This window comes from Corapipo altera, unplaced genomic scaffold, assembly GCF_003945725.1.
Source record: "Corapipo altera isolate COAL_440 unplaced genomic scaffold, ASM394572v1 0, whole genome shotgun sequence".
NCBI lineage: Eukaryota > Metazoa > Chordata > Aves > Passeriformes > Pipridae > Corapipo > Corapipo altera.
This window is the reverse complement of record NW_020884872.1, coordinates 30,982,010-31,002,706: the sequence shown is the minus strand read 5'-3', so window position 1 is coordinate 31,002,706 and position 20,697 is coordinate 30,982,010. Positions and strand designations below refer to the sequence as shown.

At 40.8% G+C, this 20,697-nt stretch overlaps 1 protein-coding gene across 5 annotated transcripts in view; it reads right to left on the bottom strand.

Annotated features, from left to right (window-relative positions):
* The window catches only part of KIAA1211L (KIAA1211 like), a 63,957-nt gene that overhangs the window by 16,369 nt on the left and 26,891 nt on the right, over positions 1-20,697 (bottom strand). For all 5 annotated transcript variants that reach the window (XM_027642034.1, XM_027642051.1, XM_027642043.1 and 2 more), the window contains exons 3-8: positions 8,692-8,768; positions 7,602-7,767; positions 4,836-4,971; positions 4,313-4,477; positions 3,631-3,699; positions 241-456 (exon numbers count right to left, since the gene is read on the bottom strand). In XM_027642034.1, coding sequence (XP_027497835.1) covers positions 241-456; positions 3,631-3,699; positions 4,313-4,477; positions 4,836-4,971; positions 7,602-7,767; positions 8,692-8,758 — 819 coding nt within the window. In that variant the 5' untranslated portion in view covers positions 8,759-8,768. The remainder of the gene's footprint in view (positions 1-240; positions 457-3,630; positions 3,700-4,312; positions 4,478-4,835; positions 4,972-7,601; positions 7,768-8,691; positions 8,769-20,697) is intronic.

Below are 20,697 nucleotides of genomic sequence, written 5' to 3'. Positions count from 1 at the left end.
AATTTAAGAAGAAATTGTTACACAAAGTGCTGCATCAAGAGTTAACAGGTAAACTCATAATAGTTAATCTGTTCCTAATGTCTACTCCCAATATGCAGCCTCATTAGATAACAGCTATTAAAACCCAATGAAACATCCATGCCACAATATGATTTTATCATATCAGAGTTTGAAATACAAAGTCCAGTAAGAACTTTCTGGGTTTGTGTCAAAGGTGACACTGATTATTTTCACAAGTACCTGAGAAAATCTTCTCATTTTACTGGATCTCTGGTTCCGAGGTTTTATTAAAAGCTTATGTTTAGCAGCAGAATTATCCAAGAAAGTGGATTCAGGTGGAGTGTCAAAATTGGCTGTAGGTGACACGGTACTGTCAGATGTCTGCGGAGATCCACTTCCATGCCTAGTGAACAGCTGACCATCTGTAGAATGAGCTCTAGAAGAATGCAATGTAACCTGAAAAAAAAAAATCCCCAAACAGAGAATCAAGCAAAGACACAAAGACATGAAAATAACAATTCTACAAATACATGGCCATGTTTATTAGTATTTTAACTGTGCTTCTTTTTCTTTTTGATTCTCTTTAAAATACATTGCATTTCCTAATGTTTCACGTGATGTACTGTTAGCAATTCTGCATTTTTAGCTGCTTGAATATCATGACGTACTATCCAGTGGGAAGGAGCAAGTCACATTTAACTGAAAGATTTAAAGTACACAAATACATGGCCAGCCTGTTTTAGAAAACAGATTTATGAAGAGTACTCTGTTACAGAACCTAAAGGGCCATTTTCCTTACTGGGTCTGTCCTCCAGCATCTCTGTCTAGGCTCCTACCCACAGTTGTGCTGTGCTGAGCAACTTTAGCTTCCCGTACGTCATCATGTCCCTTCAAACTCTACAACACCCTCCTAAAGTCAAAAGAATCGAACATTAGTGGCACTGACACTTAAGTCAGCTTGTGTTTTCACCTCATGTATATATATCTGCAAAATAACTAGGCAGTTTATCTGAAATGTAAAATTTCATTTGTAGACTACTCTGGGGAAGGAAGTGATGGACAATTCCTACTTGAGGCAAATAACCCATCCAGAAACAGCTCCTGAGTGCTGAAAGAGGTGTAGTACTTTCATGAAGCTGGAATCCAGCTTATCTTTGAGCTCCATCAAAAACTACCCTAGTCTCAGGGATGACGCAAAAATGAGGCTGGAAAATTTATGAAAAATTACTCTGAAAAGACTTCCTCTTTTCTCTCAGATTCAGTTTTGCAAATAGGCAAAATGTTATTTCCAAACTATCTGTCACAGCATTAACATGACCTCTGACAACTGTGATAGCACTTCCTTTGCAGGCTTAAAATTCTAATTCATTTTATTTGAGGAGCTTTTCTGCTTTGTCATGCATTCTTCTTCTTTTCTTCTTCTTACTTTTTTCTCTGGAAGTGGTATTTTACTAAGGGGGCTGGATTGGAGATGGGGAGAGCAGGTTAGTGTTTGTTTTATTTTGGGAGAGAAAAAGCATCAGTGTTTCCTGCAAGTAGAATTCTGCACTGTGCACTGTAGCCAAAAGACACTCTGTAGTGTAGTGAGGGCCTGCTACAGATTCCTCAATGGCCGGGGAAAAACTCCCATTGATTTTAGCAGAGGCTGGATCCACAGCTTCTGGTCATACTTTCTATTTAAGAAAAAAAAGTAGCACAGCCGTTCTGAATAATGGATGCTCTCATTAATTTTCACTCTACAGTATCTGCAGTCTAGTACTCAAACATGACTAATGTACAACAAATGATACGTGGCTGCATTATACATTAATACCTAACAGTGAATACATTGACATTTCAGCTCCATGATAAAGATGCAGCACATGTTCTCTTTTAAGGTACATCATTATTTGCCTGCCTTTCTTCTGGCTCCTGCTTTTCTTTGAGAACTTTGCATGTCTTCTCATTGGCAGTGCTCAGTGTTGGGCATTACGCTGGAAAATCCGAAATCTGGTTTCTTACTTAAATTAAAGCAGACTGAGTGAATGCCAGCTCTGAGCCAGCTGCAGAAGTTGCTGTCCGACAGAGTCTGGCTCTGGCAAAGCCTGCTGGAGAAGGAAACAGCTGGCAGACCTCTTTCTCCAAATCTCATGTGCACATGGCTCAGTTGTCCATCTGTCAGCTGGTCGTGGTGGGTGGTACAAGGTGGGAGGCCATGAGGAAGCCCCAACCCCAAAGCCTAGACAGGACACTCACAATTCCTTTTTCCTTTCTTTGATTCAGGAAACCTTCCAAGATACAGCAAGGTGTCACTGCTGTCCAAAACCTCAGGGCTGCATGTGCAAAATTCCTTGGCCCTGGAAACTGGTCTCCTCTGACTTTTAGAAGGAGGGCTAGTCTCTCCAAAACGCCGCTCCTGTGGTTTGGGAGGAAAGCCTTCAGATGGAGCTACATTCTGGCTGCACTCTGCAACTGGACTGGGATGAAGAGAGCTCTGAGCTAAATGATGGGGCATATGGAAAAAGCTAAGCAACTGTGTAGTCACTACCATGCCTCAGGAGTCAGCGAGTGAGTCAGAAAGTGATGTTAATGGAACAACAGGGAGACGTAAATCCTCCTTTAACAAACATGCATCTGGACTGTACAAAATTACAGTGAGCCCAAATCAGTTTTCAAGAAATACCTTCTTCATGAGTTTTGTTGATTTTCTTTGAAAAATATTAAAATTTCACTGCATATAAGCAGGTTTTTTAAACAGATTGATGTAGAATCTAAAATGTATGGCCAGAAATCTTTGCTGGGCCCTGCTGCAGCTGGCCTTGAAATGCATTTTGCATAATTACCAAGAAATGGTCAGCTCAGGACTAGCTTCTCTATTTCCTTTCTGCAATTCCCCTTCACCCCTCCTCCTGTTTCTAGAAAACGCTCTTCCCTCTACCCCCTGTGTTGTTTCCACCATGACTCCAGCTGTGGACAGCTAAAAGGGACTCTTCAGAGCTTTTCAAAACAGCCCTTTAATCAGCCAGAACGGCTGGCTGCTGATTGAAGAAAGTCATCCATTCGCCTATACTCAAGCCCTGAAAACATCACCACAGCAAAATTCACAGCCAGAATCCTGCTGAAGGCTGAGCCTCAGACTCCTAAGCAGTAATGTCAGCCACTAACATCAGGCAAACACTTTCTGTATTAGTGCAAGGTAATTCTGTGCTTAAAGCATGGTCTGGGCAGATTTCAGAGGACCAAGAGTTTGTTCACATCTCTTCAATAAGCTTTCTCCCTTATGCATGTAACTCATGCAGCCTTTAATGCAATTTCCCATCTTTAAGAAAGGGGGATACTGTTTCAGTGTCTGCGGCTCAGGGATTAAATCATATCTGTAAAGTTTGCTAAAGGATATGAGCTATTCTAGACACCTTAATTATTATCAACAGGAGATTACGTGGCATCAGAATTATGTTGATAAATGATCATAGCTTTTATCTTAGATGGACAGGCATTAAAAAAGCACAGTAAACAGACAGATATGCAATTACATACATACAAAGTTCGTTTTTGCAGCAGACAGGCAACAAAATAATATTTATGTCTTAAATTCCTTTAAAAAACTACTGTGGGTAATTGCTTGTCCCTTAATACATTGGCAGAAGTTACCTGTTCTTCTTCTTCACTGCCTGTTCCAGCTAAACTCAAAGAGCTAAGGTGCTTGTGAGAGTCAAAGAACTGCGGGATGGAATGAGGAAGAGATTCAGTAAAAGATGACAAACAAGGTGGATATAATCACAGAAACAATCTACACAAAGTGCACAAGGGTACTGACAATGTACGTTGTTTTTCTCTATAGTCTTAAAGATTAGCAAGGACACTGCAAACATAAAGTGTAAGACATCCAGATAAAGAATGAAATAATGTGTAACAAAACTATCATTTAAAAAAAACCAGCTTCAAATTATTTTGTTTCTTTTTCCAATGACACCCTAGAAAAACATTAGAGACCTCTCTTATCAACATACTCAAGGGGGAATACAGATTTTTCAGCCTTTTTTTTTATGCCTGGCAGCTCTCTGTAGTCTCTACAAAAACCAGAGCATTCCCATGCATGCACACAAACACATCCTCTTCTTCCTAGTTCTGCATTTTCTGGTGTGATATTTATATTTTAACAGGAACAGAGATTCTAAGTAGCTGTTTACACAGAGAGAGAGCATTTTGAGTAAGGTATTTCTGAATTGTTCAGCGATAAAATAAGGACATATACAGCAAACCAAATAACTTATTTTGCCTTCCACACATAGGTCATTGAACACTGATTTTTGTCAACACTGGAACCACTCACTCTTGTTCTTGTGCCTGAGTTTAGGCTCTCATGGAGCAAAGACATTTCTGGAGGGCTTCTGGGTAATCCATCATCTTCAGAACTGGTCCCAGCATCCTCTATTCTCCTTGTATGAAGTCCAAATGGAGGTGGAGGTCCCAATTTCATGGTAGGCTGGAGTTTCAGCTTCAGTGTGGCATAAAATACATTAGCATAGTATGATGGATAGTATAGATAGATATGATGGAGGTTTCCCCAGAACATCTTTTAGCTCAGGTTAATGAGTTACCATTATTTTAACTTTACAATTGAATAATCCAGAGCACAGGACATCTGACTTTAGATGTTCTCTTAGGGAGCCAAACAACCTATCCAATTTTCAGCTATCATTTAAGATATGATAAGGCTGTCAAATTAACAAATGTAACATTCAACATAAACTGCAGACAGATATTACTAACTAATCAAATGTCAGCCCCAAAAAATCAAGTCTGTGAAGACATTCCACCTCTTGCATTTGAAAAAATTATGTTGTGTAAATTACCTGTAAAGCTCTAATCCGGTCAGAAATGTTTTCTTGAGAAAACACTCTTACTGGCCTTGCAGGCTCTTGCCCAGTCTCAAGGATGAAAATGCTATCATGTGACAAAGCTCTGCTTCCCATAATGCCTTTATGTGCCCTAGAATAATATAACAAACGAGTGAAAACATATAGACTTTTTTGCCACTTCTTTTAACTCAGGTAGTCTGTTGAATGTGGAGTGGGAGACAGGTGTGACAAACAAGATTCCAGACTTCTCCATGAATACAGTACAGTCATTCAGGCTAATCTAAGTAATACCTTTAAAAATCAAACAAAAATTTGCAAATGCTGTTACCTGTCACATTAACAAACTGAATCAAGGTTAAATGAGTTATATCTTATGGAAAAAGCTACTGCCCCTTGGCTGGAATCCAGCAGCTGGGTGGTGTGACAGTGTCGCAGGCAAGACCACGTGCAAAATGAAGGAGTTCACATAAATGAGCCCGTACTAGAACTGGACTAACTTCTCACTAATGTCAGGACGTGTCTTGCAAATGACTGACCATTACCATAGGAAGAATAAGTACCTCCTACTACCTAAATGTGGTTACAGCGCTTAATGCTTCTCTGCTGTACAGATAATTAGCAAAAATACTTCAGGCAATGTAGTTCTCAAGAGAATCATTTGCATAAATCCTTACAAGATCCTTACAAGGTGCTGCTGTGCTTTATATCAAGACTCTTATGAGAGTGCAGAATACAGAACTGTTTGGGTTCATGTAACTGTCAAGTTAATTGAGCAGGCATTCTTAAAAAAAAACAAAAAAAACCCCAAAAAACAAAAAACCAAAAAATCTGTGTATTTTTGGATCTTAGATACCATCATAGGGACATTCAAGATAAACATAAATAAACATGGCAGAAAGTAACATTTTTCTCATAATGGCTGCTATAAATATGTTTGATAAAACAATGGCAGGAAAAAGTTGATCTGTATTCTTGCTGCAGAAGGAAGGAAAGCTTCCTACTTCTGCTTAATGCATTAGACACATTAGAAGAACATTTTATCTAAATGAAAAGGTGATCTCTGCAATGCATCCAAGGTCAGACAGATCTATAGCAATTTGCAAAACAGGTGCCAGTCAGGGCTGCAGTGGCTGCCCAATTCACCAACATTTTACAAGGACTGTGACAGCACCCAGATAAGCAGTGCACATTTATCCCAGCATGTTATCCTCATTTTCTCCTTCTATCAGATGCATACTTCCCAGATGCACAAAGGAGGTACCCTGGATGTCTCCTCACATTATGAGTGTTCAAATTAATTTCCTTCCTTTCAAAGAATTTCCTGGTCTTTGTCTGTCTAAACAAATATTAAGAAACAATAATGTAACAACCCTTCGATTTAGGGCACAGCAACATGGCCAGAACAGCCAAAGATTGTACCCACTTAGACATGACTTCATTAAGTCGTTCACAAGAGAAAGAAAGTCTCATCATCCATGTCTTGTTAATATGTTGTCAAACAACAACAGTATAGACCACCCCGTGCTGACAGCCCAGAACTCCTGGGGCTTCAAGATGGACTAACATGACTGTTGCCAATGCCACAAAAGCAAAACAAAAAACCCCAAAGAAACCCCAAAACAAACTAAAAAAAAAAATTAATTGTTAATAATTTCTTTTGGTTGTTTGGCGCTGCCTGGTGGCCACATCGTATAATGTTTTAAATGGACAGGATGGTTTTTCTTTCCCATCCCTGAACACAGCAGCATCTCTTGCTTGAGGACCAGGAGGCTTGTTCTGAAGGGCAAAACATCCACCAATGCAAGGACATGCTTTTTAGGCAGCCAAGGGACTCTTCAGTCCCTCTCTCCATCCAGGAACACATTTGAACTTTAGACTGGGTTCCTCGTGATTACCTTTCATAGTGGGTAACATTTCTGGCAATGCCAGAATGAAGACAGGACTTTCAGAGGCAGATAGATACACAGGTTGGGATTCATCTCGTCTAACTTCAGACATTACACCACAGGCATTTACATCAGAGCTGGTTGGCCCTGGCTCCTGTTTACATTCAGTGGGGAGATACAGGCACTTCTTAGAGCCTATTTCATGCACAAGGATGATATAAGCTTTCTTAGTAATGCTGACTTCTCTCTGATAACTAAAAAATGGTGGTGATTAACAATCCCTGTCCATGGTGGAGGAGTTGAAACTAGATGATCACTAAAGTCCCTTTCAACTCAAACTAATCTATGAATCTACGGATCTATAACTCAGACACAGACATTTGTCCTTTGGTCAAATGAATCCCACGTAAACGGGAAATAAAATCTTCAGAGCCTCTGGTTCCTGCTGACTTCATTTGCAGTCATCCCCTTACTCCTTCCTTGCTTTCAAAAACCTGGCATAAATGGTTAGGCAACTAAATTTCTTTAAAAATCCTTAGGAGTTATATTTTAGGGGCATAAGGCAATCCTGGTAGGATATAAGTTGAGTATCTAACTAAATTTTCAAGATGGGAATGACATTCTTTTGAAATGATAACCAAAGCCTTGTTTATGATTAAATGAAAGCTTTTTTAATTAATATTTCTTGCTGCACCCTATCCAATTACCTTCTGATTTGTCTTGCATCAGCCATTTTAATTTGCACTGTCCTAGAAAAAGGAACTGCTTGAAAATTCACCATGCTGAACAAGAGAAGGCAATTTTGGGGTGTCTTAAATCTACAAACATTGTAGCAGTTTTATATTTATTTACCAGGGAGAGTCCAAAGACTTACTCGAGTTCATCTTCAGAGTCATAATTAATGCGCATGTCGTGAGAGGCCGCAACATCACTTGTTGACTGGCACAACTTCAGATTGCTTCTTGCAGAAGATGGTGTCTCTTTCCTTTTCTTTTTACCAAAAAACTTTTTGAAAGATTTGAACTTTGATTTTTTCTTTCCTAAGTGAAGAAACATAAATAAGAAGCGTGTGCAAATTTTGGAACAATGATAATTCCTTTATAATTTCCTGGAAAATGCAATACAGTCCACTCTTGCATTAATGTCTTTCAAGACTATACTGTTAGCATGAAATTACTATTATCTTGAAGAATAGATTGCAATGTTTATGAGACATAAAAAATAACTGATGGTGTAGAATCATTCCTAATAGTTTCTACTTGCTTCTTCAGGTAATTAAACTGCAAAGGAAAAATTTGGTCTTAACAGCCTGGGATACAGAAAAGAAATTACAACTTCAAAACTCACTGCCTTTGTTCAGCAAGCTAAACAGTGATGATAAGGGCAGTGCTACCAAAACCAATTTAAATGTAGAAAAGGCATACATAGGTGAATGTGCACTGTCGGGAGGCAAATGCTTTTAAAGTGTTGGTTTTATAATACATCTCAGAATATTCTGAATGCTAATTACAAGACTCAATGGATCACAACTAGACATCAAGCAATAACCTTGAAAAGCAATTCTAGTCTGCTCAGTGAGGAAAGACCTGAATTAGGATCAGTTGCAAGCTCTGTGAAGGAAACTATTTAAAATTAAATGAGTGTTTTAAAGCATGGGACATTCCAACAACTTGTGCTTGGCCCGTTTAAGTTGGCATGACAGCCCTGAGAGGCATCCCTGTCAGCATTTCACTTACTCGTGGCTCTTGTTGGATAAAAAAGTTAGCTTCATCACAAGATGCTACAAAAATCTTATTTCAAGTCACTGAAAAGGTAAAAAAAATATAACAGCTCTTGGAAACAGGAGAAGAGAAAGTCAGAACACATTCTCTAAACAGAAAGATTCACTTCTCTGTTAGAGCTAAAGCCTTGAAGCTCAAGAAATCATAGCACTTTTCATTCACTGGGAAAGAGCGCAATTCTACCTGAATTGTCCTCTCCATCTCCTTCAGCCTCACGCATCTTAGGGTCCATTACCCTTGAGGAACTCATGCTACGATCACTAAAAGAGGTGGAAAAAAGTGTTAGTCATATCAACAAAATTACAGTACTTCACTATATATGTGTGTACAGACATACAGACAGGCTACTAAAATATAAAAATATAAAATAGAATGTGTAAGTTTACATATGACTACATACATGTCTAAATATATGTGTGCATATAAAAAAAATACATAAAATGTAAAAGTATCCCATGTGATACTTATTAGGCTAAGGTATAATAAATTCCACAAACTATTTCCACTTTCAGGAGACAGCAGTACATGACAGTTCAGTTGGCCAACTAGCCCCTCTGGTCTGAAAACTGGTGCATTCTCGAATGCTTCTAAAAATACGCATCAGAGGAGGTGGGCTTCTTTGATTCTCCCTTTCTGAGCCTATTTAGGACCACAGACAAAATGATAATTACAGCATATGGGTAAGTGTACAAGTAACAATAGTGAAGAACCCCACGTATTCTTCCTTTATTTACAACCAATTTGAAGCATTCTACAGATTGTAGTTTTCCTTCTTTTTTAAGCAACTTGTGAAAAGGTAACGACTCTTCCAAATACTTCATACAGACAACAGAAAAATACAAGTAAAAGAAAACAATTAATTTTCTTATTTTCTTCTCTCCTCTTTGTTTTTTGGAAGTAAAATATCACTTTGCTTATTAAGGTTCCTAAATTAAAAAACATTTCCAAACTCGTACATGTATCAAGCCTGAAGACAGTTTATCTGTAATTTAAACTGCATTTCCAAAGCAGTAGTCTGTTTCTTCATGTGAAGAGTCATAATTTCATGGTCAGGGCAGAATAAAGTCATAGATGCCACTGACTGGGTAGTGAGTTAAATGTTGCAGAGTCACTCTTTGGGCTGTTGTGGTGACAGATGCTCATGCCGCAAGCTGGATAGGAGGGTGAATACACTGTGGTTGTTTTGATCCCCTGAAGTACCAGGAGACTTAAGTAACAAGGTTCGTAAATTCAAAGAGTTAGTGAAATGGGAATGAAACATTTATTACTCGAATCTAAAACACAACACATCACCTGAACTGTCAGCAGCCACTTGAGCTGGGCCGTGACAAGTGCCTGCATGGCAGCCACAGCAAAGGCCCCTCCGCTGCCCAGAGGCTCCAGGGCTTCTATAACAGCTGGATCCACACCCTGGTTGTAAAACACCCCCTGCCACCACCCGTTGGGAAAACAAATCAGAATTAAACACAAACACGAAAAACTTTTGGTTGGAAATGTAGGGAGAATTAGTAAGGAACTGACCCTAGTGGTGTGGCACTGGAACAGGTTGCCCAGAGAAGTTGTGGATGCCCCATCCCTGGAAGTGTTCAACGCCAAGCAGGATGGGGCTTTGAGCAACCTGGTCTAGTGGAAGGTGTCCTGCCCACAGGACGGGGGTTGGAACTAGATGATTTTTATGGTCCATTCCAACACAAACCATTCTGTGATTCTAGGATACCTTTATTTTTAAAGTAAATGCCCACTGGGAGGTGAAAGATAAATACGTATTGTGGGCTGCAGCATATCCTGTCAATTATTCAACAGGGTGTCTCAGATTCATGTTGTCACATTGCAGTAGCAATGGCAGGAGTGTAAATCAGTATCTTTAAAGCTTCAGCTGTCATATGCATGCCCTGAAGCATCTGTAAGCTACATGCATCCAAAACTGGGATCCTACAGTCAGTCTCTATATAAATTATGGACGACATAACTCACATCCCCATCTGTGGCCCACCGGCAGAGCCCCACTGCATCCAGCTGCACTCAGGTGAGGGTGTTTGGTTTTTTTATCCAAATGTTCATATGCCATACTTCTCTAGTGCTCAATAGCAAAGCCACTGGGGGATAAATACCCACGCAATGAAAATGTTAGTTTGAAACATGCAGGTAAGTATGAACCAGTTCCCTCTGGCAAAATTCAATCAGATAGTATATTACGTTTCTGACAAACCAGAATTGTGTTGCTGTCCTATCACATCCCAAACCTTGGCAGCTAAATTTCTAGAGAATAAAACCAACTAAAAAAAAAAGTTAGCTCCACCATAACATGTGAGAAAATTTGTGTGACTTATTTGTGACACTGAGGTCACAAAGAATGTTTAAACTGGGTGTCCCAAACATTCAGGGACACTGATATGTGGCCAGGGGTGCAGCACACATCTCCCCACTTAAAAGAAACAGAAGGACACTGAACCCTGATGAGCTCTCTCCTTGCCAGCCATGTGTCTTGAAGCAAGATCCTCACCCTTCTGTCCCCATGCAGCAATTCCTCAGGTCTGCCACGTTTTTGCTGTTTTCTAACTTTTTTTAAGAATTACTGTGTCTTCCCAAGAAACACCCAAGACTCAAGGAAGGCAGCCTGTCGACACTGTGCTTTTGAGCACGTCGCTTGCAAAGGCACAGAGCTGGAGCGTTGGCTTGTGAGAAGAAGTGAGGTGCTTGGCCCACATTGTGCAATTTGGTAAACTGCTCATATAGAACTTGTTTAGCATAACTTGCTGAGCATCAGGAGCTAAATTTGCTGAAGCCTTAGGCCGCAAGCTGTGAATTTTCACCTAGACATGTTGAACTTTCTCTAGTCAAGTAAAAGAAGGCCGCAGAGCCAGGTCAAGACAGAAGATACAGAAGCTACTTTCATTAACAGAAACTGCAGCTTTAGAGATAAGCAATGTCTCGCCTAGAGGCAGTGAAAGGACACAAAGCAGAACAGGAAGACCCCAGACCCTAATATTACTACTGATCTGAACTGCTGCATGAAGGGTGAGGAATTTAGACTGCAAGGGTATAATTGCCCAGGGGTTTCTTGGTTTGAGGTTCCCCCTTTGGGAGCACCTAGCTCAAGCTACAGTTGCATTAATAAAAAATTACTTTTCTAGAGAAATCTACCTCTCAGCTTATCAATTCAGCAGAAACCTAGAGTAAAACCCTACTATGATGGCTGGCATGTAAAGTTTTCGTAAGTCTGGCAATGCAGTGGGACTCTAGGAACAGCCATCAGATCCTCTCATCTCCAAATGTCCAACTCCTGGCCCTGAGTGACTTCACCTGGGAACTTATGGGATAGGAGGCACCAACCAGTGAGTGTTAAAATTCTGCTACTAAATTCTAGGTGTTCTGGGTCCAGGTGGGTTTGAGTCCCACCTTGGAAGCATGCTAGGAGAAGTGTGGGAGGTCTTATAAGGTGCACGAATTTCACATACAGTTATGGGGAACATACCCAGGACAGAGAAAGGGATGCCCTCAGCCAAAGTACCAGAAAAATGAAGGAAAATAGATATCACTGCAGGTCTATCAAAAAAATCAGCAATAACATTGCATAAGGAAGACTGGACAGCACTTAGAAGAGCAGGGGTATGGCCCCATTAAGGACGTTTTGAATTTAAAAAGGTGGTTATGCTACAGAAAATTTTGGAAAATGAAAAACTGCAGCAAATGGATTACTGGTATGTATGGGATAATTGGGCATATGACCACCATGAAGAAGATGGTAGAAAATGAATATGAAAACCTTGAGGAAGAACCTTAGCTGCAGCAATTGTAATTTAACCAAGATGCCTGCAGAGCCAGTCTCAGCACCACCTTACACTTCTCCCTCTGTATTGCTTGCTGGTTCCTCACCAATTACTTCTGCTGTCCTCAATGCTTCTGCTGGGCTTTACCCTGTGGTGTCTAATGTTATCCTTAATCCCATCACAATGGAGCCAGTGGTGGTGGGGTGCATGTATTTTGTGTGAAATGTTCCTCCCACACCTCAAATGTTACGTGTGTACACACCCATCACCCCTGGAATCCTGGGGATTTGGTTATGTGTGGAAATCACATGCCTAGGTTAAGACTGATATGCATCATTATTTTATATTAATTGTTCTGGATATGATCCATCCTGGGCCAATGTTGGCCTGTTGCTGAGGGAGGTGTTCCATCTACATGAGCAAGATGAGACATTTGAAAAAAACATGAAGTTGACCCTACTGCCAGAGGCTGGTCAGATTTCTGGCCTCAGGTTGATGCTGGTCGGGCTTGTAATAACCAGAAGTAATTGCCAAACAGCGTTTGGAGATCTGATAAATGTGATTAGAGTTTGTGAGGAGACGAGTAAATTCAACTGAATTACAGGAATGTAGACAGAGGCCAGAGGAACACTTAGCAACTACTGAGAAAGACTGTAACAGGTTTTGTTGAGGAATGACTCTCCAGAATTTTAATAATATATTATTATTTACTGTAATAAAATACAGCAGCAAGTGTATTTGTGGACCAAGCTGCCTCTGACAACTGAAACTATTTTAAGGATCACATGCCAGCGTGACAAAGAGAAAATTAGAAAGATATTATATTACCTGAGGTTCTAGACTTGTACAATACGTAACTGATTCATCACTTGCCAAGCAAGACACACGAAGATTGTTTGAAAGATACTGTTTGTCCATATACTGCTTTAGCAGGTCATCCAGGGATTTCTTTGTTCAAGGACCTTCTTGGGAGATGCCCAGTTCAGGCTGTAGCACTATTAACAAAATGTACTTTTATAGAGGAGTCTCTCAGCTTATTGGTTCAGTGGAAAACTAGTCAAATCCAGTTATGGTGGCTCGCCTGTGTAATTTCCATAACACCAGATCCCACCAGCACTGCTAAAGTCATCCCTCGACAGCTCAGTGTCACCTGGGACAAGATCTGTCTGCTTTGCTGTGGGAGAGCTGCCAAAGAAACCCAGGCTGCATGCAGGGAGGAAGGCTGTCCAGGTAAGATAACTGGAGTGAAGCAGAAAGCAATTCAGGGTGCAGGTTAGTGGCACCCAGGGTGCAGGAGGCGACATAGGGAGCAAGTACCAGTGGCCTTTGCCTCCTGCACAGGAACCTAGAGGCTGATATCCCCAGCAAGGAAATGATTATTTTAAATTATGGTCCCAGACATTTGGGTCAGGTAAGCAATACTGGTTTTGCAGTGGCATGACTGTAAGGCTTTTATAAAAACTACCCCTCAACTCAGCATGCAATTGTAAGGGTTTGGTTTTCAGCTGAAAAGGCAAGTTTCCAGCCCAAACCTGCGGTTGGGTGTGACTCTCCCAGGCTGATGGTGGCTGACACGGAGGAGAAGGAGGGAGCAGCCCTGGCAGCAGTAATTATGTTGTGCAAATACACACTATAACGAGGACAGTGAGGCGTGGCCACCTGTCCCATACCAAGGGTGAGGGAGGAGTTTTGTGGCTCCTATTACCAAGGGGAAATTTGTTTGCATCACAGATGCTTCCTTAACCTGAGGATGGTGGCAGGGGGAATCAGCAGGCAGCGGAGGGGACTGGAAGAACTTGCAAAGCACTTGGGCGGTCGTTTGCTGGTGGTCAGGTTTTCAGAAAAATCCTCGGAAGTCAACAAATCCATTTTTAGCAAACTTTGGTTTTAAGCAAATAGTGAAGCTGAGACAACCACTTGCTTGAGAGTGTTGCCAAGGGAGGTTTCCATAGGAGCAATATCCCAACACAGTGTAAAGAGATACTGGCCCCCACTGAGCATCCAGCAGCTGCCAGAGATCCCTCCATGATGCTCTGCAAGCAGGCGCTGCCTGGCTTAGCATCTCACCAAACCTAGCTGTAGACAATCACATTCATTTCTACCTTGAAATTTTTGATGACATTTTTATTAACATGGGGGAAAGCTGGTTTTCCTTTTAAATGCTTCCTTTGCTGAACACTGCAGAGAAACATTGGTTTTCACCTGTTCAATACCCACCATCAGGAGATAACTCTATTTTCTTTCTCAAATATATAAACTCAGAGAACTGTTCTATTTATATCTTCCCTTTTTTCCTTCAGTTTAATGTATTTTAACAATATCTTTAGGCAGGTTTTCAATCTTTCAAGCTTTTTGCTCAACATCTGTAACAAACCCTCCAGTATTAATACATTCATCACAGGAAAGATTTTATTAAAATGCGATACTTAGGAGGAGAAACAAAAAAACCCCAAAGTCCAGAGTTTCCCCTTGGTATGACTATAACTGCTTCTCACTTTCTTACTTCCCTGATGTAAAAGGAGGTTTGATTTTTTGCTCTGGAGCTAAATTTTTTCTTCCTCAAAGCTTTGTTTAAAATCTATGATGGTCTACAAATTCAACAGCTGTGCAACGAAATAACTGACAAAATCCAGCAGCTTTGAATCAGCACCCACTGGGATGGGAGGTATTCATTGTGCACTTATGCTTGGATCTAGAGGCTTGGCTGCACAGCAGGACTGCCGAGCTTTCTCATTTCCAGTTTCCCCAAGGATTTACTGAAGTCCATCACTTAATTAAATCATCCTGTGATCTGAAGACTCAGCAGGATTTGCATCCTAAAGAAGCAGCCTGCATCACTTCTCCCATGGTAGGAAGGGCAAGATTTACCACACTGCTGGCAGTTGCACCCCTTTCCTCATTTTTTCCCCTCCTCACATTATATGCGTGAATTTTTTCACAATGGAATACCAGAGGTACCTGGTTTATCAATTTATTATGAGTTTTTATAAGCTAAAAATGTCTGACGATAAATTGCTAAATATTACCCATCTACAACAGTATTTTTTGCTATATTGGGCTTCTCCCAGCAGAGGCTTTTTCCACTTTCCTTCATCCTTCTCAGGTCCTTTCTAGGTAAGCTGTGACACAAGAAATACAGCTGAGACTACGTTACCGCAGAGAATAAAGATGGAATATAGTAGCACGATGGGTTTTTATTCCCCTTTCTAACCCTCCCAAATGCCAGTACACTCAGGAGTGTGTATTCAAAAAAATCACAGTTTAACCAAATGATTTACACCTTTCATTTCTTTGTTGTATAAGAATATTCCTTTTCTAGTAGACAAAGAAACACAAGGAGTTAAATAAATCTGAATTTACAGAAATTATTTCACATGAGAGGAAGAGCTGCCCTTCTCTCATAAATTCCAACTGATATTACATAGCCTTGACACTTTCTCCTATTAACAGAGATCCCAACATCAACCCCTCCTTTCAAGCTCCCAAACAACCTTCAGTGCTCCCAAGTGATAATGCTTGAGGCCTAGACAAAACTAAATCTCTCACAGTGTGCCCAATTATAAAATCCTTTCCAAAAGTCATCCATCATCTTGAGCTTATGTTACTAAGATAAACATAAACCTCTCCTCTCTACCCCTGCTCCCACAACAGAAGGTCTAGGAAGCATAGTGAAGTGCTATCCCTGAGCTAGCAGAGTGTATATGAGCCCAAGTATTAGGAGTGTCCACATGAGTGAGATGCAAGTCTCTGGGAATCCAATTAAGTCTGTAGAAACACATCCAAAAAGCTCACAAAAAGGATAGGAGAATTTGATAACAACTGCAATCCCATTTCAAAGCCATACATCTTCCTGCTCCAAGCCTTTCTTTACGTCAAAGGAGTTTCACTTTTCATTTTTTTTTCTGCCTCCAATTTTTAAATCAAGTGAACAAATGCACCTGAGTGCATGCTTACACACACACAGCCATCCTATGAGTTTTATTCAGACTCCCAGCACTGTGACTGAAGGGTCACCCTGCCTTCCTACCATATGTCAGCACCTATACAGGATCTGTACAAATTCTAGCTTTGTCCCCATCCTTTTTGGATTATTAAAAATAATTTGACTAAAGAAGACATTTTCTGAGAAAACTGCATTGGTTTCCACTACAAAATCTATATAAAATATCAAAAATAAGCCGCATGCCAAACCAAGAAGAAAAACCACCCTTTCACCCTTTGTACATGACTTTGACTTTTGTTTTCCAAGTTGGGCAGACAATCACTTCGTTCCATTTTGTTCAAATGTTGTGAATTAGCAAGCAAAAACTACTACTTTGCAAAGTCTCTGACTTCATGTGTTCTCTGCTTGTTTTAATAATTTAGTGCAGATGCTGTTAGCACCTACTTGTTTATGCCAACTGATGTCCATGGGGACATCATCTTCAAAATATAGTATTTTCACAAATGATTTGCTGTCTAAATGATTGACAGTTTGCTATCCATCTTTATCTGCCTCACACTGAAGCTGGTACACTTTCCCAATCTTTTCTTATCTGCATTATTGGCAAATAAAAGGTTTTGTTTCCTTGCTTGTGGCTAACATTTTTCTCTAGCTAATGCTACCCATGTAGCATGCTCTCATGTTAAAAGAAAATTTGCATATTGCACAACCACACTGGTGTGGGGGGAGCCTGTGTGCCACTCCTCATGCTCAGAGCAAGGCTGGCTGCACATAGCTTTGCTGCCAGCATCCTCTCTGTGGCTGCACAGGTCCTAGGCCAGCATCCAAGTGAGAGCACCCAGCCTGAACACAAAGTCAATGTTCTCTTTTAAAACTCTGCCATTTAGGGATCCTCCAATCCTGTTCCCAGTCACTGTCAAAATTAATACAGCTAGCTGTGATTTGCCCTTTCTTTCAAAAATGGCTAACAAAAGTTAGCTGCACCAGCACATAATCTCTTCCAATCCTGTTCCTTGTGCCACAGTTTGCTACTCCTCCACCCCAAACATTAGTGGAGGTGGAAGAGTAGGAAGCTGTGGCACATGGACCAGCTATGAGTAACTACTGACACACTACTGCCTCTTTGCACCAGCCCTTGCCTTTGCAGTACTCACATCTATCACTCAAATCCCTGTTGCATATGGTGTAAACATAAGGTGGTGCTGGATATCCCTGTGATCACTAAGACAAGAGATCACAGGACGTCAAGTAATGCACTACCTCCTAAAAGGAAGATAGGATAAAGTTTGCTGCATGGCCTCTACATCTGAGCCTTTGTGCAAAAAGGGCAAGGCCTGCCATGAACACCACGTGAGGCTTTAGAGGCTATAACAGGAAAAACGGAAGATGCAGCAGATGCATCTTCCCAAGCCTTTCAATGCACTTTCTGGGTATTCAGTTGTTTTCACATGCTTCTTTCACTGCTCTTGGGCAATGTGTCTTTTCCTTTGTCTTACCAGCCCAAACTCCTCTCTGGTGCATCTTCCTCTGTTATTCCAAAGGCTGTGCAGATTCTCTTGCTGGATCTTCACCAGCCCTTCTGCCAACAGTGCATTCCTTTCTCTATTACAAGAAAAATGCGTTTCCAAAGGATGGGGGGGAAACCTTGCATTTCTACCTGTTTTTTTCTTCAAGAATTAATAGTCCTTCCTTTCTCCAGCACTTCTGAGAGAAGTGAGAAACACTCCATAAAATAAACTTTCCTCCCAAGCAGCTTTTGAAGAGGGAGCTTTTTGTTTTTAAAACAGTGCATTGCTACAGAACGCACAAACAGAAGAGGTCAGAAGGCACACCTAGGATTGCCCAGTCTGATGTCCTGTATAGTGCGGGTAATAGACCGTTCCCCCAGAAGGGTGAAGGGAACTTTTCTTCCCTGACAGTGCTCGGTAACTTGAGGGTATACACCTTGACAAAGGTCGTATTTTGTTAATGGGAAAAGCCTTACCTTGACTTGCATGCTTTCTTTAAACAAACGAAAAAAACCAACAAACCAAAAACAAAGCAAAGCAAACAATCATACAGAAGAATTACAGGAAGGGGGGCAGGGGATGGAGTTTGCATTGGCAAATAATAAAGCAAACTCATGTGAAATGTCTTATTCCTATGCAGTAACCCTTTCCTTCTTGTTTTCAGTTCTTTATTTTTTGTGATTTAATAAAGGGGCCATGAGATCTATTCTACCCACATGGAAAGCACTGTTATTAAGATCTGTTAAAGTAAAAAAAGTCACATTGGCTCTCCTTCTTCCTCAGCATGAAGGGATAATAAAGGCATAGCTGTTTCACACAAAGACACAAGACCTCCCCCAGCTAGCTCCCTACCAGAGATCGTCTGCTATATTTAGGAGCACAAACAGCTCAGCATACTACCAGAGTTTTAGGTTTGTACCAGCCATCTTTACTGACAGAAGCACAATCTGTATTTTTAACTTAAATAATACAGAGTGTTTACATAGAGTACTTTGGTTAATAACGTTCTGAAGAAGTTCATAGTTTTTGTACAATAGCAGGCTAACGTCACTCAGAGTCAAGGGTCAGTGGCGTATTAAAAATTCACTGTGCCTCTCCTTGAAAAGAAATAAAAATAAAGTAAAATGTCTTGCTTTAGTTAGAACAAAATTACATTTGATTCTACATGTCACAATTGCAATTACTGTTGAATTCAGCATTCGGAACGTTCCTGAAGCTATTTCACAAAAATAATTATACCAGGTCTTTTGGTACTCAGAATGAGTAAGAATACCAACATTGTTATAAAGGTCTCAGTGCTTTTAAATTCAAGGAAATATAACAGGGCTTTCATTGATCCTTCCTTGCTTTCTTGAACCATGAATACAATTAATTGTCTGTACACCTCTGTACACACACACTTACTTTGTGGTAAAGAAAGAGTAAGATTCCCCTGGAACCACAGCAAGCTCTGAGCAATGGCTCACTGACACCTGCTGCCCCATTAATTAGCCTTATGTAAGTTTGTTCTTGTAGAGTGCAGAGGCTAATGGCAGTTTAAGATGTAGAAAGTGTTTAGCAGTACCCGGAATGAGATCCCTGTTCGACTTTATCTGCTGTTCTGAAGGCAACTCGGTGGGCCAAGTTAACCAGACAAGGAAGTCAGTTGCTAACATCTAAAGCTGAATTTGGCCCAACTTTCGCAGGTATATAATGAGTGGGGTAGTCAACAGTGTCATTTTAACAGTTTTATTAAGTTTCTTTGAAAGTTAATGACAAATCTTTTAAAATGTTGTGTTCATTTGAACACAGAATATAGTTATATCCCAGGCCTACTTCCAAATATTTTACTGCTAGTGTGATGAAAATTAGAGTCTGCTTTGGGCAAAATTAAAAAGGAAAGTGAACAAAATAAAGAGACAAAACTGGGCTTTACCAGCTTCCTCAGGAATTCCTATGCTGGAAGGATGAAATAATTATTGTGATCATCTATGAACCATGTGCAGAATAATTTTAATACTGTATATTTAAAGTAGAAGGGGGAAAAAAAAGAAGGAAAGTAGGGAATGCAAAGAGAAGCCAGAGCCCTTCCAGGCAGAGATACACCAGACAGCCAGCTGAGACTAGCCAGAACATAAGCAGGTTGATTTCCAGGAGCTGCTCATGAAAGGTGCCATCAGGGGCCCTCAGTCCTCAGCTTTACCTCATTTCAGCCCACACCACTCTGCTGAACCAGCTGCAGTCGTGTGCTAACCTGGAGTCACCTCGGATGCAGGGATAACAAGAAGCCATGTCTTCAGCCCAAGGACTGGTTCACCCTCCTGGGTCATCTTAGCACGAAGGAGCGGCAAGGATGGAGTGAGATCCATCTGAAGCCACGGGATGGCAGCAGGACATGGTGGGGAAGGGGAGCATCATCCCCTGCACTCCCTCTGTACTCTGCAGACTCTGAGGCCAGCTTCCTCCCCTACATCCACACAGTCTGTCCAAGAGGTACAGCCACTGTCAGCACAATCTCAATCCTCTGAAATTTCCCCAGGCAACAGTGCTCACATATTTCAGCAATAACTGCTACCTTGTAAACACATTCCACATTCCTGTTGCATTAAACCCCACAGGTCAAATGCAAAGCTGAACAGCCTCTTGTCTGACTGTTGTACAAGCCTTGCTCCAAGGCACTACATGGGGCAGGCTCTTATTTGGAGAAGACCTTCTTTAGTGTCTTTTGACTCTTCCTAACTCAGGCCCTCTCAGCTTTCAACTGATAATCATTTTCTTGAGCCCTGATGGGAGACAGAGGAGCCAGGGGCTCCTTTATCTTTCTTCTCTCTGAGTAAAACTCAGATCGCTTCCAGAAAAAAGAGCATGAGATTTTTAACACAAGGTCACAGTAATATATGACTACCTCAGGGATTTCAGGTAGGAGTGCAGTTAATTTGGACAGTCTTCATAACCCAAATAATTTCCTACATGGAAAGACTGGAAGGTT